The sequence below is a fragment of the Oryzias latipes genome, chromosome 7 (genome assembly GCF_002234675.1).
Source record: "Oryzias latipes chromosome 7, ASM223467v1".
Classification (NCBI taxonomy): Eukaryota; Metazoa; Chordata; class Actinopteri; order Beloniformes; family Adrianichthyidae; genus Oryzias; species Oryzias latipes.
In genome coordinates this window covers 19,348,103-19,370,239 of record NC_019865.2, presented here as the reverse complement: position 1 = coordinate 19,370,239, position 22,137 = coordinate 19,348,103, and the positions used below count along the sequence as shown (strand labels likewise).

At 42.4% G+C, this 22,137-nt stretch overlaps 2 protein-coding genes across 3 annotated transcripts; one reads left to right on the top strand and one right to left on the bottom strand.

Moving 5' to 3' along the window:
• The first annotated feature begins 13 nt into the window (after positions 1-13).
• Positions 14-10,057, top strand: LOC101159823 (poly(rC)-binding protein 2-like). Of its 2 annotated transcripts, none has more exons than XM_004070818.4 (13): positions 14-175; positions 975-1,110; positions 4,706-4,729; positions 4,821-4,853; positions 4,986-5,102; positions 5,184-5,315; positions 5,397-5,525; positions 5,609-5,683; positions 5,852-5,893; positions 7,508-7,580; positions 7,665-7,720; positions 7,810-7,979; positions 8,873-10,057. In XM_004070818.4, exons 2-13 carry the CDS (start codon positions 1,042-1,044, stop codon positions 8,907-8,909), a joined length of 957 nt encoding a protein of 318 aa, XP_004070866.1. In that variant the 5' UTR covers positions 14-175; positions 975-1,041; the 3' UTR covers positions 8,910-10,057. The 2 variants fall into 2 exon arrangements, with proteins under 2 accessions (XP_004070866.1, XP_011475707.1); XM_011477405.3 differs by having other exon boundaries at positions 5,852-5,911.
• Positions 10,058-10,186: 129 nt separating this feature from the next.
• LOC101162759 (mitogen-activated protein kinase kinase kinase 12) lies at positions 10,187-21,460 on the bottom strand. The gene is made up of 14 exons (XM_011477404.3): positions 21,211-21,460; positions 19,630-20,149; positions 18,394-18,577; positions 18,108-18,299; positions 17,857-18,015; positions 17,592-17,750; positions 17,318-17,426; positions 15,133-15,242; positions 14,776-14,892; positions 14,560-14,694; positions 13,733-14,456; positions 13,575-13,642; positions 13,133-13,430; positions 10,187-12,411 (listed from the first exon to the last, which is right to left on the bottom strand). The coding sequence occupies exons 2-14, from the start codon at positions 20,087-20,089 to the stop codon at positions 12,256-12,258; spliced, it is 2,871 nt and encodes a 956-aa protein (XP_011475706.1). The 5' UTR covers positions 20,090-20,149; positions 21,211-21,460; the 3' UTR covers positions 10,187-12,255.
• Positions 21,461-22,137: the final 677 nt, after the last annotated feature.

The window sequence follows — 22,137 nt, the reverse complement described above, 5'->3', positions numbered from 1 at the left end:
AGGGTCATAGCTCAGCGTGTTTTGTCTTTTGTGGTAAGCAGAAGAGTGAAGTCCGATCAGACAGCGGCGTCTCTTCCCTCTTCCCCGGATCCTTTTAAAACTCCCTCCCGAACCTCTCCCCTTCTACCCTTGCCACCCTACCCACCCCCAGAGCACACCTCAAGGGACAGTTCCGGTAAGACTTCCAGGGATACGTTTTGATTTTTCCCACCTCTCAACATTTTTTTTCCCAATCAGAGGGAAGGGCAGGGGGAACTCAATGCAGTCCGTAGGCCGCGGGGTCCAGCTATTTCCTGGATCATGCAACGCTAGTGCTAGCATTGCGAATGGAAAATTACTAAATTGTGGTCAACTCAAAGGGGCCCGAGGAGTAATTCTTTGCCTCGTGGTTTTTGTGATTCTGACAAAAGTAGAGTTTAAATATTTTTCCTTGAAAATATTTAAGCAATTTCTGTAGAAAGCGAGGAGGATTTGGGGAAGTTAACGTGAAATGGTTTTGGCGCTAACTCGGCGTCCAGACCTTGGTTGTGTACCTAGCCACGATGCTCGCAATGTTTGTGTCTACATTTTTCAACTTGTTATAACTACAGATTTGTGCATATCAAGTTATCGTGGTTTTTGGAGTAGGTTCTAATGTGTGTGCATGTACTGAAAGAAAGTTGTGATATTGCTTTAGCTGGTCCGTGTCATCAGGAAATAGACGCAGCCCCACGGAGACAGTGGGTCATTGTGCCAACGTGAATGGGTGAATTCCGGCCAATCTAATGCGAATTACTGTACTTGAACCTTGTCGGTCTTTAGACGGGGCAAACAGACGTTAGCACACTGCAAACGAAAGCTCATCCACGACGCGGTTACCCGCCTGCATCACTTTATAATTGAGCTGCTCTGACACAGGAGGCTCCTAGTAAACAAAAAGGATTTTCACTGTTTCTACTAACTGCATGTTCCTGACGTTTTTTCACTTTTTGTAGAATTTCATTCAGGCAGCAGCCAAAATCTCCTCTTGTTGGCCAGTAAGCAGTCTGGATAGTAGCAGGGATGGACTCCAGTCTGGTTGAAGGAGGACTTAATGTCACTTTAACCATCAGGCTGCTCATGCATGGGAAGGTGAGTGTTGGAGCTGCTGCATCATCTGAAATCAGTCTTTTTCCCCCTAAAGAAAAAAACTTTCAGTGATTGGGTCTACTGTTAATTTTAGAGATGTGTCCTTTCATATATTAAAGGTTTATTTTTTTAAAGAAGTGACAAGCTTGATTAAATATTAGTTTGTTTATGCTGCTTCTTGCGCCCCCTTAGCATGAATTGAGAAAAGTTACCACAGTTCCGTCAGCCCGTTCTGTTTCAAATGAATACACAGCAAGGAGAATTTAGATAAAAAGATGTTGTTACTCACTACTTTCATATTCTCACAACTCAGCTTGTGTTTCTTAAGCAAAGCACCTGCTTGACTAAAAGAGGTCCGAACTTCGACACATTTCAGATGCTGCCCTCAGTGGACTATAGCAGGCTTAAAGAAAAACAAATGCACAGCCATGTTCACGTCTATTGCTGCTTACTTCCTTCCATACTTTACAGCTTTTCTACTCCATTCATGACACACTGAGTCAGTAATTCCCACACTCCATAGTGGCTGCTCATCAAAATATCTACTTACTAAGTAGTTCAGATTTTGTTTCATTGTCCAAAATGCAGCAGAACAACAAAAAACCCTCTTCTTTTTCTTAGAAGACTGGGGGAAATGTAGGATTTGGGGACTCTGGGCTGAACGGCCATGTCCCTTTAACTGTAAGAAGGGAGGAACAGGTGGTCCTGACAGAAGGGCTGCGAGAAAGTTGGGACTCCTACGCGAGCAGGCAGGCGTTACTCCAGTCCACTGTGGAGCTCCACTGATGCCCGCATGATATTATTGAAGTGTTGCAGTATCCTGAAAACCAATCTCCTTGTCATTTTATATATATTTTCACTCATCTTGTAGTGAAGGGGAAAAAGCTTGCATTGTACCAAGATATTATAGTATTTACGTTTTGATGTAAAGACCCCTATAATGAAAATTTTGTTGTTGTTTTTTTTCATTTTCTGATGGAGGACATGTGTAAAAAAAAATTTGACCTTAAAATTTCATTTTTGAATATTTCTTTATTCGAATGGTTATGAAAAAACTGGTAGCAGTGACGTAGAAGCTTCAGTCAGCAGGCCACAGGCCCCCTGCTCCGCTCCATTCTGATGCATCCACTTGTAGACGACTAGACCCATGTACGTCTTTGTTTTCTTCGGCTGAGCTGACATCTGGATCAAAACTGTACTGCTGCATTGCTCCAATATAACTCGTCTTTTATTTTCACCGGTTTAGTTAGGTTGGGGATGTGAGGGACTGTAAGCTAGCAAGAGAGATTGTAAACAGATGGATGGCACGTATTAGGGATGGGCCCACGACTCAAACAAATTTCTGATGAACTACTGCCGCTCTTCAGAAACTATGTCCTAGAAAACAACTGTTTTTTTATCATTTTATTTTGGCTAAAAATGGCAAAGTCATAATTAAAGGACCACTGGGAACACTTTTAAATCAGATCCGATGCTGATCTGAGTGGGACTTTAAAATAAATATCGCAAATTGGAATGTCTTTAAATCAAACCTTAGGCTATGTTCACACAGCAGGGCCTAATGCTCAATTCCAATTTTTGAAAAGATTCGTTTTTTTTTTTTTTTTTTTTTGCACATTTCCAATTAAATGCAAACCTTTGTGAGCTCCTGTGTGAAGTGACCCGCATGCGCAGAAGAGTACTCAACGCTGACCGACGTTACTCGTTGTTTGCGGAAGTAGCTAACGTTAACATGGATGTCACCAACAGTGTTGTCAACAGCGGAGCTCTTTTTGCATTAATACATTTATTTTCACAAAGGAGCCAGCACAATTACAATCTTCTCATTTTAAGAAGAAAAATAAAAAGGAGGGTAGCAAGGTTTTTGCCATGGCGTTTTGTGTAGCAGTGTTAGCCAAGTCGGCACAGAGAAACGTGTGGGTGCGGAGTCGCAGCCAGGAGTGGTGGGATACTGATGTGAGTGGCTTCACAGATGCAGAATTTATCAGTAACTTTCGAATGACCAGATCCACCTTCGATTATGTTTGTGAGCGCCTTCGGTTAACTCTGTCACGAGAAGAAACATGTCTAAGGCGGCCCATAACAGTGCAGAAACGCGTTGGATCGTCTGTACCCACGCTCGGGCATTTCGATGGAAATGTTTTCAAAAACTGCCCGATTGTGATAAGAGCCCTTGAGTTCGGCCTGAATAGAGCTGTCACCCCAAATATGAATCCAATCGGTGACCTGGCTTCCCTTCCACTGACTGGTCTCAGCAGCATCGTCCGCCATGGTTGGTGTTTATGTTCTCGTTCCCGCCTACTTCAATGCAGAATGATGACGTACGGGTCGGATACATGTGGCCTGGCCATTCAGACAGAGGTCGCATTTGAAAAGATCGGATACGTATCGGATTCAGGACCACAAACCCAGGTGGCCTGGGTCACATTTGAACAGATCCGTTCTGTGTCGTTCAGACTGTCATGAAAAGATCAGATCCAGGTCGCATAGGGGGGAAAAAAATCGGATTGGGTCGTTTCAGCCTGCAGTATAAACGTAGCCTTAGTTACCATAGGTTTTTAGGGGGAAGTAAAGGGGATAAAAACTTTTCAATTTCATCCACCAAAAATAAAATTTTGAATGCCAGAGAGCCCTTTCACTTTTAGTTGCACTGATCACAGATGACGTAAAACTAAAGGTGTATTCAGACTGGACACATTTAGTCACTTAAAGTGAACCAGAGTTTGTTTCCTCCTATAATCCGAATATTCAGTCTGAATACACCCAAGACAACCCTGGTTCGGGACCAGGAACCGCTCTCAGACACATCTTTGGAGGGGGTCTTGGTTTTTTTTTCAATCAGACTGAGCTTCCGTTCGCTCTGAGATTCCTCAGTCTGAATACAATCCGTCCTCGGAGCGACACAAACAAAACCACTACTGTAGCCGACGTAAACACAGTTGGACATAAGCAACGACTGGCGTGTTTTCAAACAGAGAGAAGAGTCCAACTGTTTACTTGTTGGAACGTTTATTTGAACACCACTGAAAACGCTTCTTACATGCTTTTCTGTGTCTCAATATGCGGCACGCGCCGATAAGCGCTGCTGTGACGTAATCCTAAAAGCTACATTGTATTTCCTTAACAGAATTCTCTTAAAAGCAATGGCATCAAACCAAAACGATGAGATTCAGCAACTCATTGAAATGTGATCAGCTGAATGCTGGCTCATTAAAACAATTTTACCATGACACATATTGCTTCTCACTCTCTTTTCCCAACAATCTATATGTCCTAAACACTTGGCGTACCTTCTACCCCGACGTCTCCTCATCACTGCATTTGCGAGCATCCTCGGAGTTAAAGCACACATGCCACATCTCCTTTCCAGTAACCGCCTTGCAACAAGTAAAAAGTGTTGTTCCTGACGTTCAAAGCCGGTAATCGACATATAAAGTTTTAATAAGTTAACCGTCCCGATAAGGATTGTGAAGCGCAGCACGTCAGTCTCTTTCTTGTTGTTTGCAAGACAGATGTTTTCTGAATCTGAAAATGAAGCAGCTCTTTCTAGATGATGCGTATCCCCTGTTAATATGCACTTTATCTCTCTCTTCTTTAGGAGGTGGGGAGCATCATTGGCAAAGTAAGAATTATAACTTTTCTCTCTGCTGTTGCATCAATGATCATCCCTGTATCTTATTATTTGTAACTTGCATTTTCTGCTTTCTTAAAAGAAAGGGGAATCAGTGAAGAAGATGAGAGAGGAGGTACGCTTTTTTTCTCCCCCCAAAACTGGAGCAAATAAGTAGAAACCTGTAGATTCATCTCAGTTGATCTGCACATAGTCTGATAAACGAATAGTGCTGAAATGTCTCGTTTTCATTCCCCTGTCTGTGCAGAGTGGCGCTCGCATAAACATCTCAGAGGGGAACTGTCCTGAAAGGATTATAACCCTCGCCGGACCCACTACTTCAATCTTTAAAGCGTTCTCCATGATCATTGAGAAGCTAGAGGAGGTTAGATACGCTCCCTGCATTGATCATAAATGTGCTGCTGCAATGGAACAAACGTTTTTCAAAACCTCCCTTTATCTGCAGGACATCAGCAACTCGATGACCAACAGTACAGCCACCAGCAAACCTCCAGTCACCATGCGCCTTGTTGTGCCTGCCAGCCAGTGCGGCTCACTCATTGGCAAAGGTGGCTGTAAGATCAAAGAAATCCGGGAGGTTGGTTCTGCTAATCTTTCCTGCAGTTTGAGTTGAAATAGTTTCTTTTGCATTGCTGAATACGGCTGTGTGTCTCTCTAGTCAGCAGGAGCTCAGGTACAAGTAGCAGGGGACATGCTACCCAACTCAACAGAGCGTGCCATTACTGTTGCAGGGACCCCCCAGTCCATTATTGAGTGTGTCAAGCAGATCTGCATTGTTATGCTTGAGGTACAAAGTATTTATGAAATGTTTTTATCAGAATGCTGTGACTTCTGATCATGCTTGTTCACTTTTTGTGTTCTTTCTTGAAGTCCCCACCTAAAGGAGTGACCATCCCTTACAGACCCAAACCCTCAGGCTCTCCTGTCATCTTTGCAGGTGGACAGGTAAAGAAAAGTTTGTTTGTTTTTTAAGGAAAAAATGCTTGGGAGAAGCCTTAAGTAGTAGGCGTTCTATTAATAGAGCTACTAGCTTTGTTCTTGCTCTGCTAGAACAGCGGACAGGAAACAGGTGCTCACTGCTGCGTTCTTGTAAGTGCTGTTCTCTCCTTGCAGGCCTACGCTGTCCAAGGCCAGCATGCCATTCCACAGCCTGATGTAAGTGAAGGGCCCTCTGTAAGTGATCCAATACATATCTAAGTTCAGTCCTGGGAAGCCATGCCACCCTCTTATCTCATCCCTCTTTCACCCACCACCACCACTCTGAAGTTTTGATGTATTTCTTGTCAAGCTGACAAAAAATACATTCCACCATATATAGATGCTTTCACATTTCTATAAAGGATTAGACCACTGAATTTTAAAAGTACCCAAAAAGTCAAATCCATTTAAAAATACAAGAAAAAGAAAAAAAACAGTCTGTCAATAACAGCAGAGCTTTAGCTCCAGTGTTTTCATTCTTTCGACTACTCCAACTCTTCAACCGTTTACCCAATTAACATCATTCCAGTGGAGAAAAGCAGACTTGCACTAATGTGCAGCACTTTACAGTAGTGACGTGTTTACAAAATCAAAGTGAATCAGCTGATTGTGTCACAGAGAAAATCAGCTGTGCGCCGTTATGCAACACTTAACATTAGTATGTGTTGCATAGTCTTCTCCGAGTCCGAATCAGTCTGATTCAAGTCTATTGTGTCAACGGTCAAAGAGTGATGGTATGTCAGAGTGTTTGTTATTTGGATGTCCTGGACAACATCTCTGATGTCAAACGGTTAAAGAATCTGTAGAAATAAAAACTAAAGCAGTTGCATCTTCCTGATCAACTCAACTAACCAGGATTTAATTTAAGCCTTTGTTTTGATTTTTCTGGCTGTAAGTCATAGCAGCAAAAAAAAAAGCATGACAAAATAGAAAATAAAACATGTATTAGTCGCATGTCTGCCGCCTCTCTTTTGACATGCATCAAATTTGATGCTCAATGCTTGTTTAAAAATGAGTTTTAATAAACTAGACACACCCGTTGCATGTGAAAGCATTGAGCGGCCACTTGCTCCTTTAAGTGAGGTACTTGCACTTGGGCTTGAGTGACTCCTATTTCAGCTTTGCTTTAGCCCCAATTTAATGCAGATTTTTGCTTAAGATAATTATAAGTAAAGAAAAGATTTGAATGCACTGTTTTTATGTTTTTTATTTAGCTTAGAGCGTCTTTTGCATGTCAGCAAGTTCACAGTTGCGTTCCTGGTTAAGTCTGTGTTGATGTGGACTCAAGTACATTTTTATTTTTTTGGCTTTTTATTTAGGATTTCTTTTTAGAATTGTAATTTTTTTAAATGGGGCTAAAGTAGACTCTTCTTCGTGTGCAGCTTTAGATCAGCCCTCTATGAGCTAACCAAAAGGTCAGGCTTTAAGTCAACTAGGTCACAATTTCTCAGAAAATTCCATCTTTTCGTATCTACAGAATTTTCTAATCTTAATCTGCCTATTTAAATTGCAAAGGAATATCCAAATAACCTGGATTAGTTCCATTTCTGGACAGCTTTGCTGCATGCTAAGCAGATGATGGCGACACAATGAAATCGTGTGTTTCACTTTTCACGTTTCACTCTGCATTTAAGCCTGAATCATGACTTCCTTGATCCATTTCATAATTTCTGCTCATAATTGCATGCAAAAAGAGGATTCAAACATTTTAGTCAGTGCGTGTTTTTCCTTTTTTTTGTCTAACTTGTTTGTATTTGTGTGTTTGTTCTCTGTGTGTCATTGTTTTAACAGCTCACCAAACTTCACCAGCTGGCCATGCAGCAAAGCCCCTTCCCCATCGCACACAGCAACCAGGGCTTCCAGGGTATGTGAGCTTGCTGAAACCAGGAATGCTATTGTTCTATTTTTGTGTTATCCACTCTCATGGGGTTTCTTTTCAATCCTTAAGCTGGGATGGATGCCTCTGCACAAACTGGCTCTCACGAGCTGACCATTCCAAACGATGTGAGGCATTCTTGGTTTTGTTTTTTTTACATTCTTATTCGTAAAAACTTCATTTCCTCAGTAATGAGCCTCTTCCCTTGTTATCTCAGCTCATCGGCTGCATCATTGGTCGTCAGGGCGCAAAGATCAATGAGATCCGTCAGATGTCGGGCGCTCAGATCAAGATTGCAAACCCAGTGGAAGGCTCGACTGACAGACAGGTCACCATCACCGGCTCCCACGCCAGCATCAGCTTGGCCGAGTACCTGATCAATGCCCGGTAAGAAAAGCCGCTCCAGCGTGTCTGTTTGAAGGAGGTTATCTTGGCTTTAGTGGGAGCGTTTGACATCTCTGCTGGAACTCGAACGCTATTTACTCCAGTAGTTTTTGGAGAACAAAAACATCTTACTGGGTTCTATCTTGATCTGTTAAAACATGGAGTGGATTTAGTGTTTTATTTTCAGAACTGGAGAAATGAATTTAAGGGGTTAAACTTTCACTCTGAGGAAAACTGTGTTTTTGATGTTCTTAGCATGTTCTTGTGGTATTTTTCTCATGATAGATGACATACATTCATTGACTGTATAGGAGAACTGGTCTGTGACGACCCCCCAAGAATCCAAGATCCCATAGATTAAGGGAAATTTATTTAACAAAATACCCATTCTTGTTCTGATGCCCTTTTTTAACATGTTTTTGCTAATCATTATGTTTTTTCATGACCCCCCCCCCCCTTTTTTTTTTCTCAAATTATTTAAGTTATAAACTGACCAATCAGACCCCCCCCCATAACAATATGTGGAGGAAAAAATGCAGTTTGGAAAAAGAGCTTTAGAATATTAAAAAATATGCTGAGCGGGAAACAAGCTACCTGGTCCACAACAGAAACTGATCGGGGCTGCTCCACACCAACAGTAATCTGATCTTTCTAATGAACTACTGCCGCTCTGCAGAAACTATGTCCTAGAAAACACAAGTTTTTTTGATTTGGGGTAAAAACTGAATAACTAGAATTAAAAGACCAGTGGGAACGCTTTGAAAATAGCTTCAAAGATGAGTGGAATAGGACTTTTAGGGAAATCATAAGCTCCACCCTACATGGTGACTGAAATGTAGTTATCTTGTTTTTTAAAGCAAGAGACTCTGAAATTTGTTTTTTATTTATCTTTTTAGGCTTTCCTCTGAAGCTACTGGACTTGCAGCAAACTGACATGGAGGATCTTCAGCAAACCTTCCCCCACCCCCTACTTTTTACCAAGAGGTCCCTTATTGAACTTAATGCAAAAACCAAGTACTTTGAAACTCGCCGTTTTTTCCCATGCTTTGGTTAGACACTTCCTCAGTTGTAATTACAGCGTCGTCAGGATATTAGTATTTTATTTATTTATTATACTTTTAAAATCCCTTTTGCATATAGTTTTGAAAGACTCCTTTCTGTTGTACTTTTACTTTTCTTTTGCTGTATATCTGTACGATCTTGATATATTGTAACTCAATGTTTCAGAAAAATCTGGAAAAGGCATAAATGTTTTTTTTTATGTCGGATTTTTCTTAGAAAATATTCAAAAAAAATGTAGAAAAAAATGATAACATAGATGGACTGTTCCCTTCCTTTGAAATGCAGGTATCTATTTATTTTTATTTAATACACCGTTCCTTGTACAATTAGAATTCATATTGATAATTGCCTTTTACTATTTGAAAGCTGTACTTCCTAAATGATGCGTTCGAGGGTTTCACGGGTTTCAGGCGGCGTCGGGGCGCTGGAGGTGTTTGCAGGGGAAACTTTGAAGTTGGAAAGTAATTTTTCAGGTCGATGGATTTTAAGCTACTTCCTGTCTTTTCTCTAACCTGCTGATTTATTTGGTTTTTGTCATTCCTTTGTTTCCATGGGTTTGCGATCAGGACGTTTGAGCATTGGAATCTAATTAGCATGGGGTGGGTGGGGCTTGGTCATCAGATGGGGGGGTGGTAAAAGATGGAAAAATATTTTCTTTTCTCGGAAATGACAAAGAACACGATAACATTGAAATGTTTGTTTTAAATAGAGAAAATATTTTTTTTAACTGCAGGGCTTGGGGAATGCTGCAAGGGGCAAAAACTACCAAGACACGTTGGTCTTTATAAGTATATTATACTGAGATATTAAATTATGATTAACTAGAAGGATAACTATAGAATTAACACTAGTTTCCTGCTATCTTCTTTTTGCCTGGGTCAGATTTTTATTTTTACTATTCTTTGCAGGATGAAGAAACAAGTTTTTGTGCACGTTTTCAAACTATTGTAGATCTGGGTGCAATTAAAATGTTGAAGACATGAAATGCAGAAATAAAAGATGTGAAATGCTTCAAGGAATTTCTTGTCATTTGTATGTTTTTATATGTATTAATGCCTCCAGTGTTCTGCACTAACCTAGAGTTGTGGATAAAATGAAAAGACAGACCTGACACGATTAAAATGACTGAAAATAAAAATTTATTTCTCGTTTAACTGTATTTTTGTGATGCAACATCAGGGGAGGGAAGAAAAAAGAGCTCTATTTCGTGGCCCATTATTTATCAAATGTCACACATTTGTTTTTTTTTTAACCAATACATCATTTTTTGTTGCACATAATATTCTGCCTTTAATAGAACTCCTATGTTACAGATGCAATGCTGTATAAAAACAAAACGCATATTTGAACCCTAAAAGGAAACTTACTGTTTACTAGTACCAACACAGAGAAGTACTGTTTTCTTTATCTGGCTACTCCCTGCAGTAATCTTAAAGGGTAAAATCAATATTTTTCTTTTTTAAGCCCATCAACATTATGGTCTACAGAGGCCTTTGTTATAAAACAGTAACTAGAAACTTCCTTTTTTATTTTTACATTTTATTTAATTCATAGATCTTAATCATTACTTGGTGCAGCATTCATGAGACGTAAATGGTGTTCAGAGACTGAGTCAGGGGTGTTTATACACTATCTGAGGTGGCGGGCCTCCTGCTAATGTAAATAACCTGAATAAAGTGCTTCTACTGTGTTACTCTCTCAAACTGAAGAGGTTGGAGGCTCTCCTCACTTGGCTGTATGTGATTTACCATTAAAACTACATGACCTGAATGCAGCGTAAACAAACTTGGCGGAAGAAGACTAAAAGAAACACTGTTAAATGAGTATTTTTCCAAGCTTTCTAAAAATGCAAATAACAATCTTCTTAAAAAAAACAGCCTTACTTTGTAAACTGTTCAAATTTTTGAGGTACAAAAGATACCATTCTGTAGACTTGAAACTATATGGGGGAATACCAGCAATTAGCGCTGTGCCCCTTTTATCTTAATCTCAACATGTGATGCATTGTGGGTTAAGCGGCAGTTTGAAGGAGTATGTAAATCTTCTAATATCACCATAAGTTGAATCTATATGAATCTATTCTGCGCCTGACGTTGGTCAACCAGCACTTAGTGCTTAGTGTTAGAGGTCAGATTGAAGGACCTGCAACATTCACAACTCAATTAAGTCGATGAAATTGCACATTGCTTATATGTAACAGTCCCACCATAGAAGAAGAGGTCATAATGCAGATTTTTAGTTTTTGCAGATGCTCGTATTATCTTTAACATCCCACATATTCTGATGCACATAAAAAATAGCTTTCTATAGAACTTTCCCATAAAATTGCTTCACTCCAAGAGAATGACGGAAATGCCTGATCGGTGAACCTAAAAGTCTGTGTCCATATTTGTTAAACTTAACAAAGACTTGGTTGCAGGGAGTATATATATATATATATATATATATATATATACATACATACACATATATATAAAATCAACTGAGATCCCTAGCTATGCATCATGATCAGTGTTTTGGTAACATATTCATTCATTTATTATTATTTTTTCCTTTTGCTTTAAGTGCAGTCATTTACAAAAAAATGCAGACATAATACTTTCAGGATTAAAAAAGTGTAAACTTTCACAAAATATAAAACGGACACTTTCAAACCATAAATTATAAACATATCGTCATGCATTTGTTCACAGGGCTGCATACCATTTTAAGTCATACAATTTATCTTACAAACAAAATAAAGTTAGATATTTTCCATGTGGTTTTTCATGAGTATTTACATTATTTTTCATTAGTACTTGATGCATTCGTGTCTTGAGTATAAATGGAGGATGCTCCCAGAGTGATGGGTTAGTACTTTAAGGACTTAGTGTCTGGTATTTACTTGTGCATCCCAGGAAGGATTTTATGCAAAACAGGAAAAATGGTAACCGTGGTAACCTATGTTGTTTTGTTTTTTTATTATCTTCCTAAATCCTACCTAACCTGTATGACATTAACCTAATCCCGCAAGCTGCCAAAATATCTGATGTTATGATGAATGTCCTCTGATGCAGATTTACCTGCCAGTCTTCAGACATCATAAATCATCCTATCATAGTCTGAGTGGTGTGGTGGGAGTGATCCTTCGCAGCAAAAGGAAATGTTCTCCGCTGACAGATTCAGATGCCTTCTTGGTGGTCACGTGGTAGCTGCAGGTCTTTGCTTGTGCCCAGGTCTACGGAGGTCCCGTGTTGGGCGTCTGTGGAGAACCCTGGTAGGGCTGAGACGGGGACACCCACGCTCCAGCGCTGGGAGGACGGCTCGGCTCCCCGCTCCCGGACTGATCCAGCTCAGCACTGTCACAGTCAGAGTCGTCACACAGAGCCCGGCTCTAGAAGCAGAAAGGTGTCCCACGTTAAAAACTAAAAAAAATATTTGCTATGTTCCTCTTTGAGGGAGAAGCTGATTTGTTCCATGTATCAGTACAAAATCTGAAGAAAATAGCCGGTGTTTGATCTATCTAAATCTAAAGATTTATCCATATTTAGGTTATAAATATAAGTGTTTTAGGTGGAATTTATCAGATATGCTGTTGAGATTGATTTGAAACTATTCAAGGAAAATTTTTCTCCCATCATCTTCAGAATCTGCTTTATCCCTTTTGGGTTCATAGTGCTGCTGGAGCCAAGGCAGGTTACACCCTGAACAGATAGCCAGTCGTTGCAGAGCCTCACCCTCACATGCACACATTTAGCAATTAACCTATGCAGTGTATTTTTAGACTGGGAGGAAACCGGGGTGCCCAGTGAAAAACTGTAGGGGGAGAGCACACATTCCACAAAGAAAAGTCCCAACCAGGATTCAAACCAGGGTCTTCTCACTGTGAGGCCAGAGTCCTATCCACTGCACCACTGTGCAGTCCCAATCTCTCTCTTTTTTTTTTTTTATTAATTTATTTTTATTTATTGTCACTGCACTCCAGTAAAACAATAAGATGACTACAATGATCTCGCAATAAAAAAAAAGGCTTGAATTACAGTTTAAAATGTATTTGTTTGATTTCTTTGGACAATGGAAACTGGTGTAGGAGACACGCTGAGGCGTTTTCTTACTTCATTAGAATTCTGCCCGGCTTCGAGCTGGGCTTTGGCCTGCCCTAAACCGCCGTCTCTCTCGGACAGGCCGTCAGAGGTCTGCGCAGGATCAGTGTTGTCCACAGGGATCTCGGATCCCTGAGAGAGGAGGTCGTCACTGCGGTCGTCCAGCTTGTCGTCAGTGTTAGTGCTGACCACGTCTGGGGTGCCGCTGTGAGAATGGTCTGTGGTGTGACCCTCCTCACCGTCTGACACTGACAGGTTCTCAGAGCTGAACGTGGACACCGACTGGCACTTGGTAATGCTGGTCGGGCGTCTGAAAAACAAAAAAGGTAATCATAAAATGCTTTTAAAGTCTGATGACGTGAAAGAGTGACGTCATTTCTAAAGGTACTCGTAGTCCTATGAATCAATCAGCCACTTTTTAGAAGGAGAAGATGAGTTGAAGGAAGTTACTCACCGTCTCCGTGGCAACTCAAACTCACTGTCAACTTCACCTTCCTCCTCTTCCGATGACACTCCACGCCTCTAAATCCCAATACAGAAAAAGTGATTCAGTGTGATCTTCAAAGTGTCATCAGGGAGTGAGAAGAAATGAGTGCTCATCCATGGCAGCACCTGTTTGCGTGTGATAGCTGCCCTATACAAGATGGCTGAAGGTGTCAGGTGTTGGCTTCCAATTCCCCCCGATGCCCCCCGAGGTAGCCTCACAGCACCGGCTCCATCTTCCTTGTCCTCCCCATCATGGGGCAGACGAGGAGATCCCAGGGATCCTCTCCCTGCTGCTGCTCCCTTTCCGCATGGTGAGTCTGGACTGCTGGAGAAAGGAAATGACGCAGCATCCTCACTGGGGGTGTCACTTCTTGGAGGGGTTTCTGTGAGATCGTCCAGACCAGCTGCTCCTCCTTCTGAAACCCCTAAACCAGGAGAGGCGCCGAGGCTTCCCCCTCTCTCCCGCCCGCTCACAGGGGGCTCCCTTTTCCCCTGGCCGTCCGCCTCCAGCGTGTTGCAGATGAGGTCAGGGCTGGAGGAGGACAGCTGCCTCTGCTGCTGCTCATGCCCCAGGCCTCGCAGGGCTGCAGAGGGCTCCAGGAGCTGATTCGAGGTGTTGTTGGTTGAACTGTTAGTCTGGACAGTTGTGTCCCTGTTAGGGGAAGGCTGATTTGCTTTCAGTCCAGCTAGATCCCCACTGCTGCCCTTGCCAGGCTTACGATGGCGAGTCTTCACTCTCCTAGACCGGCTGGGAGAAGTGGAGCCTCTGTTGGGACAGGTTGGGAAAGTGACTTGCATGACGGAGGAATCCATTTTAGGAATGATTAATTCAGACTTAGGGATATCCGGCCTGTAAAGCAAGAAAGATAAGCCAACATTTATTACAAGCAAGTCATACAAATATCTATTTGTTTCTATTAGAATCAAATAACAACAGATATGAGCTCTTGCACCTCTTTCCAGAGGGCAGTTTCTGTGGGACATTCCTCTTCTTGATGATTTTGTCCATGGTGTTAGAGGAGCTACCCTGTCTGGAGCTGTGGTGCTTAAACAATCCCGGATATTTTTTATCCAAAGACTGTTCTCGCCTGCAGGGGGATTTTGGAATAAATAAAAACTCACTAAATGCATCCATAACTAGAAAGACATATTTGTGGACTTATTCACACCTCTGCAACTCCTTCTCTTTGAGCTCCAACTGCAGCATGACGGCACTTAGCTCCATGTAAAGGTTGTTAGCCCTCTCCAGTTTCCTCTCATAGTGTTCACGAATGTCCAAAGCATGCCTGGGAAGCAAAGGAACCGCTCTTGTGAGAATTTATCTGCAAAACGGGTTCCAAAAGCTTTACATTAGACCTAAAGCATTCATTTATTTCAGACAGGAAGACAGAGCAGAGGCAGCAAAAAATTTTTTAAAAAAGAGTCAGGGGGAAGTGGCTTTATGCACACATCATTCAGATACCAACACGCACTGACTTATAATAATGTGGCAACATTATTGAACACTAACTGAAACTTCAACAAACCTGAGCTCCTCTCTGCGTCGGTTGATCAGTTCCTCATCGAGTCGGTGGAGACAAGTGCCCTCGGATTTAATCTTCTCAAAGTGCTGTTTCACCTCCTCTCGCCATTCAGCCTGATGAGAGCACAAGTCTGTTATCTGGCCCCGTCTTGCTAGAAAGTACCTTTTTTCTTTGTTGTGTTTTTATTTAACTAAGTCTTTTGTGACTTTATGTGAGATTATTTTTGTTTTGTGTGTGCACCTCAATGAATAAGGAAGAAATACGGTTTAAAGATCTTCAGCTTTTGCACATCTTGAGTTAACCCAAGGCACTTTCCATCTCTTTAGTGCAGGTTGCAACATTTAGCCAAATTATGATAACTCTACCTCTGTGCTCTACAGTTGAAGAGCAACCTTTGTTTTGTTTTTTACTTTTAATATCTCTTTTTTCATCTTAATTGGAATAAATTGCTTCTATTAATCCTTTTTTTCAAGTTTTTTATTAAAATGAAAAAAAGCATGTAAAAGTATTGTCACAAATGCATAAAGCTGGAAATTGAAGATTAAAAAAAAAAGTTCTTCCATAAAGCCATATTTTTACAAACATTTTTACTTTTCACGATTTTTGCCTTTTATGACTGCACAAATCTGTCTTGAAAAGCAGCAGCTAGATTGTTAGCTGGAACTAGCAGAAGAGATCACATCACTCCTGTGTTAGTTTCGCTCCATTGGCTCCCAGTTGATTCCAGAATCAAGTTCAAGATCCTCCTGTTAACCTATAAGGCCTTACATGGAATGGCCCCGTCCTATATTAAGGACCTCATAGTCCCTTACCATCCAATGAGAACACTTCGCTCGCAAAATGCAGGACTGCTTATGGTTCCTAGAATTAGTAAAAGTACGGTTGGAGGTAGAGCGTTTAGTCACCAAGCCCCTGTCTTATGGAATAAACTCCCAGCTCATGTAAGAGAGGCCGACTCAGTTTCTACATTCAAAGCTAGACTGAAAACATTCCTCTTTGGACAGGCTTATTGTCAGACTAGCTGCTAGAAGTTGAAGCTGGGGTAACTATGGTGCACTGGGGTTCTGTCCTCTTTCCTGTTTTTACTTCTACCCTTCCTCTCCTCTATTCTTGATCATAATTTATCATTTAGTTCTCCATGCCTCTGTTTGGTGCAGTGCGATTCATGTATTGTCCCTCTTTTCCTCTCCCCTCCTGGGGAGTGGGAGTGCTCCCAGGCTCCAGTTGGCTCATCCGTGCTCCAGTTCCTGACCGTTTACCTCGCCTTTGCTCCTGCTCCTACACCTGGCTGTGGATCCTGCCTCTGGCTCATCTCTGGCTCGTCTCTGCTCTGTACCTGACCGAGTACCTCGCCTCTGCTCCTGCTCCTACACCTGGCTGTGGTTCCTGTCTCCGGCTCGACTCGCGCCTTTGACTGTCCCCACAACCACGGCTGGATGAAGCTCGTCTGCTGGACTTTTATATATGTAGTTGTAGATTTAGATAAGTTAATTCTTCTCTAAGATTTCTGGTAAATCGCCTGTCCGTCCTGGGGGAGGATCCCTCCTTCATGTGGGCACCCCTGAGGTTTCTTCGTTTTTTCCGGAATCCGGTTTTTTTGGGAGTTTTTCCTTACCGCGAAGGGGGGTCTAAGGGCAGGGATGCCAGTATAGCTTAGTCAGTTTGTTAGTTCATTTTAGTATTTTTCTATTGAACTCTTTGTATTCGTGATCCTTTTGATTTCATGTTTTACTTCGAAGCCCATCGAGACGACTGTTGTTGTGATTTTGGGCTATACAAATAAAATTGAATTGAATTGAATTGAAAAGCTTTCTAGGTTTTCAGGACCTCATATCTTGTTGTACTCATTTTTAATTATGCTCCAAGCTGAGAAAGCAGCTACCTTTCTTCTTTTAGCCGTGCCTTGCTCTGTGGAAATAATATATCTCTACTTTGCAGAGTCATGGGAAGCTGTGCAAATGAGCCACCTGCTGCTGACTAATGGGACAAGTTTAAGAGTTTTTATTAATGCATAATATTTATAACTCTCAGCCTCACCTCTAAATGAGTGTCTGAGAGAGTTAAGTGTGGTATTAAACCTTGGTAAAATTACCCAAGACTCATTTGTTTGCATGTATTTTCTCTTTTCTATAAAATCAACATACCCAAAAGATTAAAATAAGCTTAAACTCTTCAAAAAGGCACACACCTGAGACTTAAAGTAGGTTTCCTGTGGGGTTGATAGTACATCAGCTGAGGCTATATCCAGATGAAGAAGAATCTGACGAAAAGAAGGTCTATTTCGGGGCTTACAGTTCCTGCAAATCCAAGATGGGAAACACAGCTGTGTACACTTTTGATGCAAAGTAAAATCAATAAACTCTTCATGCTAACATCTCACCATGCAACTTCACTTAACAATTGCCTACATCTTTTGTTTGCTCTCACTTCCTTATTCTCCCTGTTTTCAAGGATCTACTCACCAGCACTGTCTGAGGAGGATCTTGAAGCCATCTGGGCAGCTCTCTGGAATTGGTAGCTGTAGGCTGTTGTTTCCCACACCCCAGATAATGGCAGAAGAGTCCACGTCTTTATATGGGATCTCTCCAGTTAGCATCTCCCATAGCACAACTCCAAAAGACCTTTAAAGTGAATGCAGCTTAATTTTTTTAGAAACCTCTTGTGTTGTGTTTTTTTTTTTTTTTTTTCAAAAAATGGAAAAATATTAAAAATGGTGGATGATCTTACCAGATATCCACTTTTTCTGACACTGGCTCATTCCGAATGACTTCAGGAGCCATCCAGGCAACAGTGCCAGCGAACGACATCTTAGTGCTCTTGTCACTGAGCTCCTTTGAGGTGCCAAAGTCAGAGATCTTCACCAGATCATCGTGTGTGATTAGCATACTGGGAAGGAGATATAAAACACAAGTAATGATGGCGATGCTTGTAAAATTCCAGCTCTGGTGCTGGAAGACAAAGTGGCCCAGTTGACTTACTTTGGGGACTTGAGGTCTCTGTGGATGATTTTGTGGAGGTGTAGGTAGTTCATGCCACCCGCAATGCCCATGGACCAGTCAACCAGGAGGGAGGGAGTGATTTTACGGCCTGCCCTGAGCACCTCATACAGCTGGCCTTGAGCACAATATTCCATCAAGATACAGTAGCAGGGAGCCTGGGTGCACACACCCCTGGAAGAACAGCAGGTGAAGAGAGGCAGGCGGCACATTTAGAGCTGCACATGTAAACGATTGTTGGAGTAAAATATCAGCAATAGTTTCACACTTGAAGGTAATGATGTTAGGATGCTTGAGTTTGCGCAGGTGTTTGATCTCCGTCTCTTTGATGTCCCGCACTTTTTTCACGGCCACCTCCTCTCCGTGAAACTTCCCGAGGAAGACAGCCCCCTGAGCGCCACTGCCCACCCATTGCAGGTCAGAGATTTCTTCAAAAGGAACTTCCCATGATTCTGTGCTCAGAAGAAAAACAAAAACAAAGCTTAATTGATGATGAAAAAATATTTTTTATGCCAACTTTCTGTGGTTAGTGAGCTGGGGGTCCGCCCACAAGAAGAGCAGACTCTGTGAACTCCTATCATACAAGATGGACTGAAGAGGTTGGCTGTGGAAATACTGTTCATATTCGATATCAGAATGAGCCAGCAGGACACAACTCCATCCCAGAAGACCCAAGTCATATTCAAACGAATGGCCTATCGGCAACTAATCAACCAGAATGTTATTTTCACATGACGAGATAAGAAACAAATGGAGGAAAAATTCAAAGTCCTCTAATAGCCTGATCTGTCTGTGATCTGTCACAGTGACATCGCTTAAATGACAGTGAAAGCATGGTGACCAAAGACGAACGAGCCTGGTAGAGTGAAAGAGACAAGCAGATTAATTCTTCATGAGGTCCACTGTGGGGCTGAGATCTCTTGAGAGGCAAAAGCACATAATGCTTCCCCCAGACCAGCTGTGAAAACTCAGTGACGGCGGCTGAGCTGGGATGAAAAGCATCGACAAGGCGCACACGGAGGCATTCAGGATTTCTACATCACTTAGGCCAAGAACTCGTTTGAAGGTCTTCAATGGAACTTATATCTTTTTCTGCTCCATTCCAATTCACATATTAAATTTACCTGAAGAACCTAACAGGTTAAGATACTTTTCAAGTTCAAACCCTGGAAAAAATACATAAAACAGCTAAATTATGAATTATTGGAGTTAAAAACAGCAACAACCAGAATTTTCTGCAGGTATTTGCTACACACCTATAGTTTAAAGAGAGATCCAGATCAAGTGTCAGGTCATACCAGGCAAAGCATACATTCCCATTACTTCTGTTAAAGAATAAAAATGTGGATGAACTTAAGTGCACTGTGAATTGAATCTTCAGACATTCATATTCATTGGTGCGTGAATAACTGTGAAAGCATACCTCTATTGAATCAGAAGCTAACATGTGTAAAGTGCTTTAACCTCATCTTCCAAAAGCAGGCGGTGCTGCAATAGAACATACCTTCATGGTTATGTTTGTGTTCAGTAGAGTAGGCTTTTCCGATCATTGTCCAGACTGGTTTTAGGCAGCCAAACAATCCCTCCAAAAACCCTCCGCTTCCCGACTGTAGCCGAATGCTCTCAGACTGGCTCCGGACGGCTCCAGCCTCCGGACTGTGGTCTGCTTCGGCTCCGCCGCAGTGGCAGGCCTCATGTTCATGTAATTTTAGCACGCTGTTGTCAAACTGAGCTGAGGGTCCATCACTGGGAGTGGGGCTGCTGCCGCAGGGTGCCCCTTGTCCACCGGTGTCAATGGACAGCACGTTACGGAGAACACACTGTGTGGGGGTCAGGTCCGTTTCAGGGGTGCAAGCAGGGGTGTCTCCATCGAGTCGTCGATATGGGGGTTCAGAGATGGGTGTGCTGAAGCCTGACAGGGAGGGGGAAGGGGCACGGGGCTCATGGATACAGGTCCCACTCATCAGGGGGTTCCCCAACACCTCAAGTTAGGGTGGATGGAGGATGAAGAGCTTGAAGAAAGCCTGTGGAGGAAAGATTTATGATAAGAAAACAAGTCCTAAACATACTTGGATTTCATTTCAGCACTGGACAGCTCCACTCACAGCCATTGACTGTCCGCAGGAACTCCATATCCGGTCTACTCACAGCACATAAGGAGCTGTCCAGTGCTGAAACCACCACAGTTTTCTTTCATTCAGAAAATGCAAAACACCAAAAATAGAGCAGTCGTGATGTGACATGGGCTTTTAGCCAGCGTCTCTGTTAGTCCACTCAGTCATTTCATTTCCACAAGATTGTGTCATTTCCACAAGCATCGTGTCTATGAATGGGAGAAGCAGGAGGCCCAGTGGAGCCATTACCCCAAGAGGAGACAAGCTTTGTGAATGAATCAAGCGCAGGACTGTGTGCAGCCCCCCCCCCCCCCCCCCCCCCCCCCCCAAAAAAAAAACCTCCCCCTCTGACTGTCACCTGCTCCATTCCTGCACACCTTAGTAGCATCACACTCTAAGACCATCGAATGCAATGAAGAGGATGACAGATTGCATAACCGTCAGAGTGGATGTAGACGTAAACCCGTGTGTGCGTGAAAAGAGCACATGTGCCTGTTTCACATAGATTTCCACTGCAGCACTACTCGAAAGGAGCTGAGCGTCCCGACCTAGCGCGTGAAAAAACAAACATCCAGCGGGCCCCGTGCGAAGTGCCCTCACGCACAAGCACGCGCGCGAAGATCAACCTTTAAATAACCGAGGATGTGATGATGACACTCAGCGGCATCACCGTCGACGCGCGTGAATCGCCCGCTGTGGTCCATCATGCCAAGAGAAACTGCCGCAGCGCCTGAACGTCTCCCACCGCTGGCATCAACGCACACATTTCGTAATGTGCGCGTTCGTGCTGCACACAGATATGATTTTGTATCAGCCGTCGACGGTGATTCGCTTGTTGGCAGCATCAGTTCGGTGCTGCAGTGTGAAGGGACTCGGAAAGCCTCGCCGCCAGGCAACGGCATCCAGCCCGAACATCCCGAGACATCTGGTTTCTTACGGTGTTTTAAGCGGATAGTGTGACATTCCCATACCTTTCTGCCTGCTTGATGTCGCGTTGTTAAGTGAAGGGGTGGGCTCGGCTTTGTATTTGTCCGTGTCAAGGAGCCAGTCGCTGTTTCTCCTCGCTTGGTGGCTCTCGCATCTCCAGCGCCTTGTATCCACGAGTTTCACGTAACTGGGATGGAAGCCAGAGGGTAAATTGTGTTATCAAGTGCTGGGGACCCAAGCAACGTGAGGCGCGCTGGGGTTTTGGGGGGGAGGGAGGGAAGGAGGGAGGGAGCTGTCTTCTTCCCAGTGCTGAATTGACGTCACGATGAGGCAAATTGCGCCGCGAGATGGCGCTGCCACCCCCATCCTGAAACAGTTTTGGACCCAGACTGCTTGCCATCACATTCTTCTTTTTCATTCGCAAAAGGTGCCAAAGGAGTTTAGGGGCCTTAGCGTCAAATGATCTGATGCTGATGATGTGCCTTTGAGCAACACACACTTCATTCAGACAGACCATGATGGAGAGAACTGAACCATCGCTTTGAATATTCATGTCTGTAGTGAAACTTCTTAAACATTGTAAGATGACAATAGCAGGTTTATTGTGCAGATAATACTGCAGTATACAAAAAAATTACATAACAATACTATCACAAATAAAACTTAAAATAACCTAAAAAAACACTTGATTTATAGACTGATTTTAATAAATTTTCACCTAATGATTTTTTTTTACCTGACTCCAAGGTTAAAAAGGAACCTAGTATTTTGCTGGCTTCTCTTGACCAGGGAAGAAAAAAAGTCATGAAAAAGAAAACATAAATCGTGTTAAAAGGCAACCACTATAACCCAAAATTGTTATTCTATAGGGAGGGAAGGAGAGGGGCAGAAGAACAGCAGTTGAAGGCTTCTAATAAAATGATCACAAATCAAAATGTTTGAACTAGTTTATTTTTATTTTTACTGTCATT

What these genes read in the sequence shown, in the direction of transcription:
- LOC101159823 (XM_011477405.3), top strand. Translation starts at nt 1,042, where the DNA reads ATGGACTCCAGTCTGGTTGAAGGAGGACTTAATGTCACTTTAACCATC. An exon ending in TGGGGAGCATCATTGGCAAA is followed by an intron (nt 4,730 to 4,820) that starts GTAAGAATTATA and finishes CTTTCTTAAAAG; the next exon opens with AAAGGGGAATCAGTGAAGAA. An exon ending in ATGTAAGTGAAGGGCCCTCT is followed by an intron (nt 5,912 to 7,507) that starts GTAAGTGATCCA and finishes TTGTTTTAACAG; the next exon opens with CTCACCAAACTTCACCAGCT.
- LOC101162759 (XM_011477404.3), bottom strand. Translation starts at nt 20,089, where the DNA reads ATGAGTGGGACCTGTATCCATGAGCCCCGTGCCCCTTCCCCCTCCCTG. An exon ending in CAGCTATCACACGCAAACAG is followed by an intron (nt 13,643 to 13,732) that starts GTGCTGCCATGG and finishes ATTGGGATTTAG; the next exon opens with AGGCGTGGAGTGTCATCGGA. An exon ending in CCGGGCAGAATTCTAATGAA is followed by an intron (nt 12,412 to 13,132) that starts GTAAGAAAACGC and finishes TTCTGCTTCTAG; the next exon opens with AGCCGGGCTCTGTGTGACGA.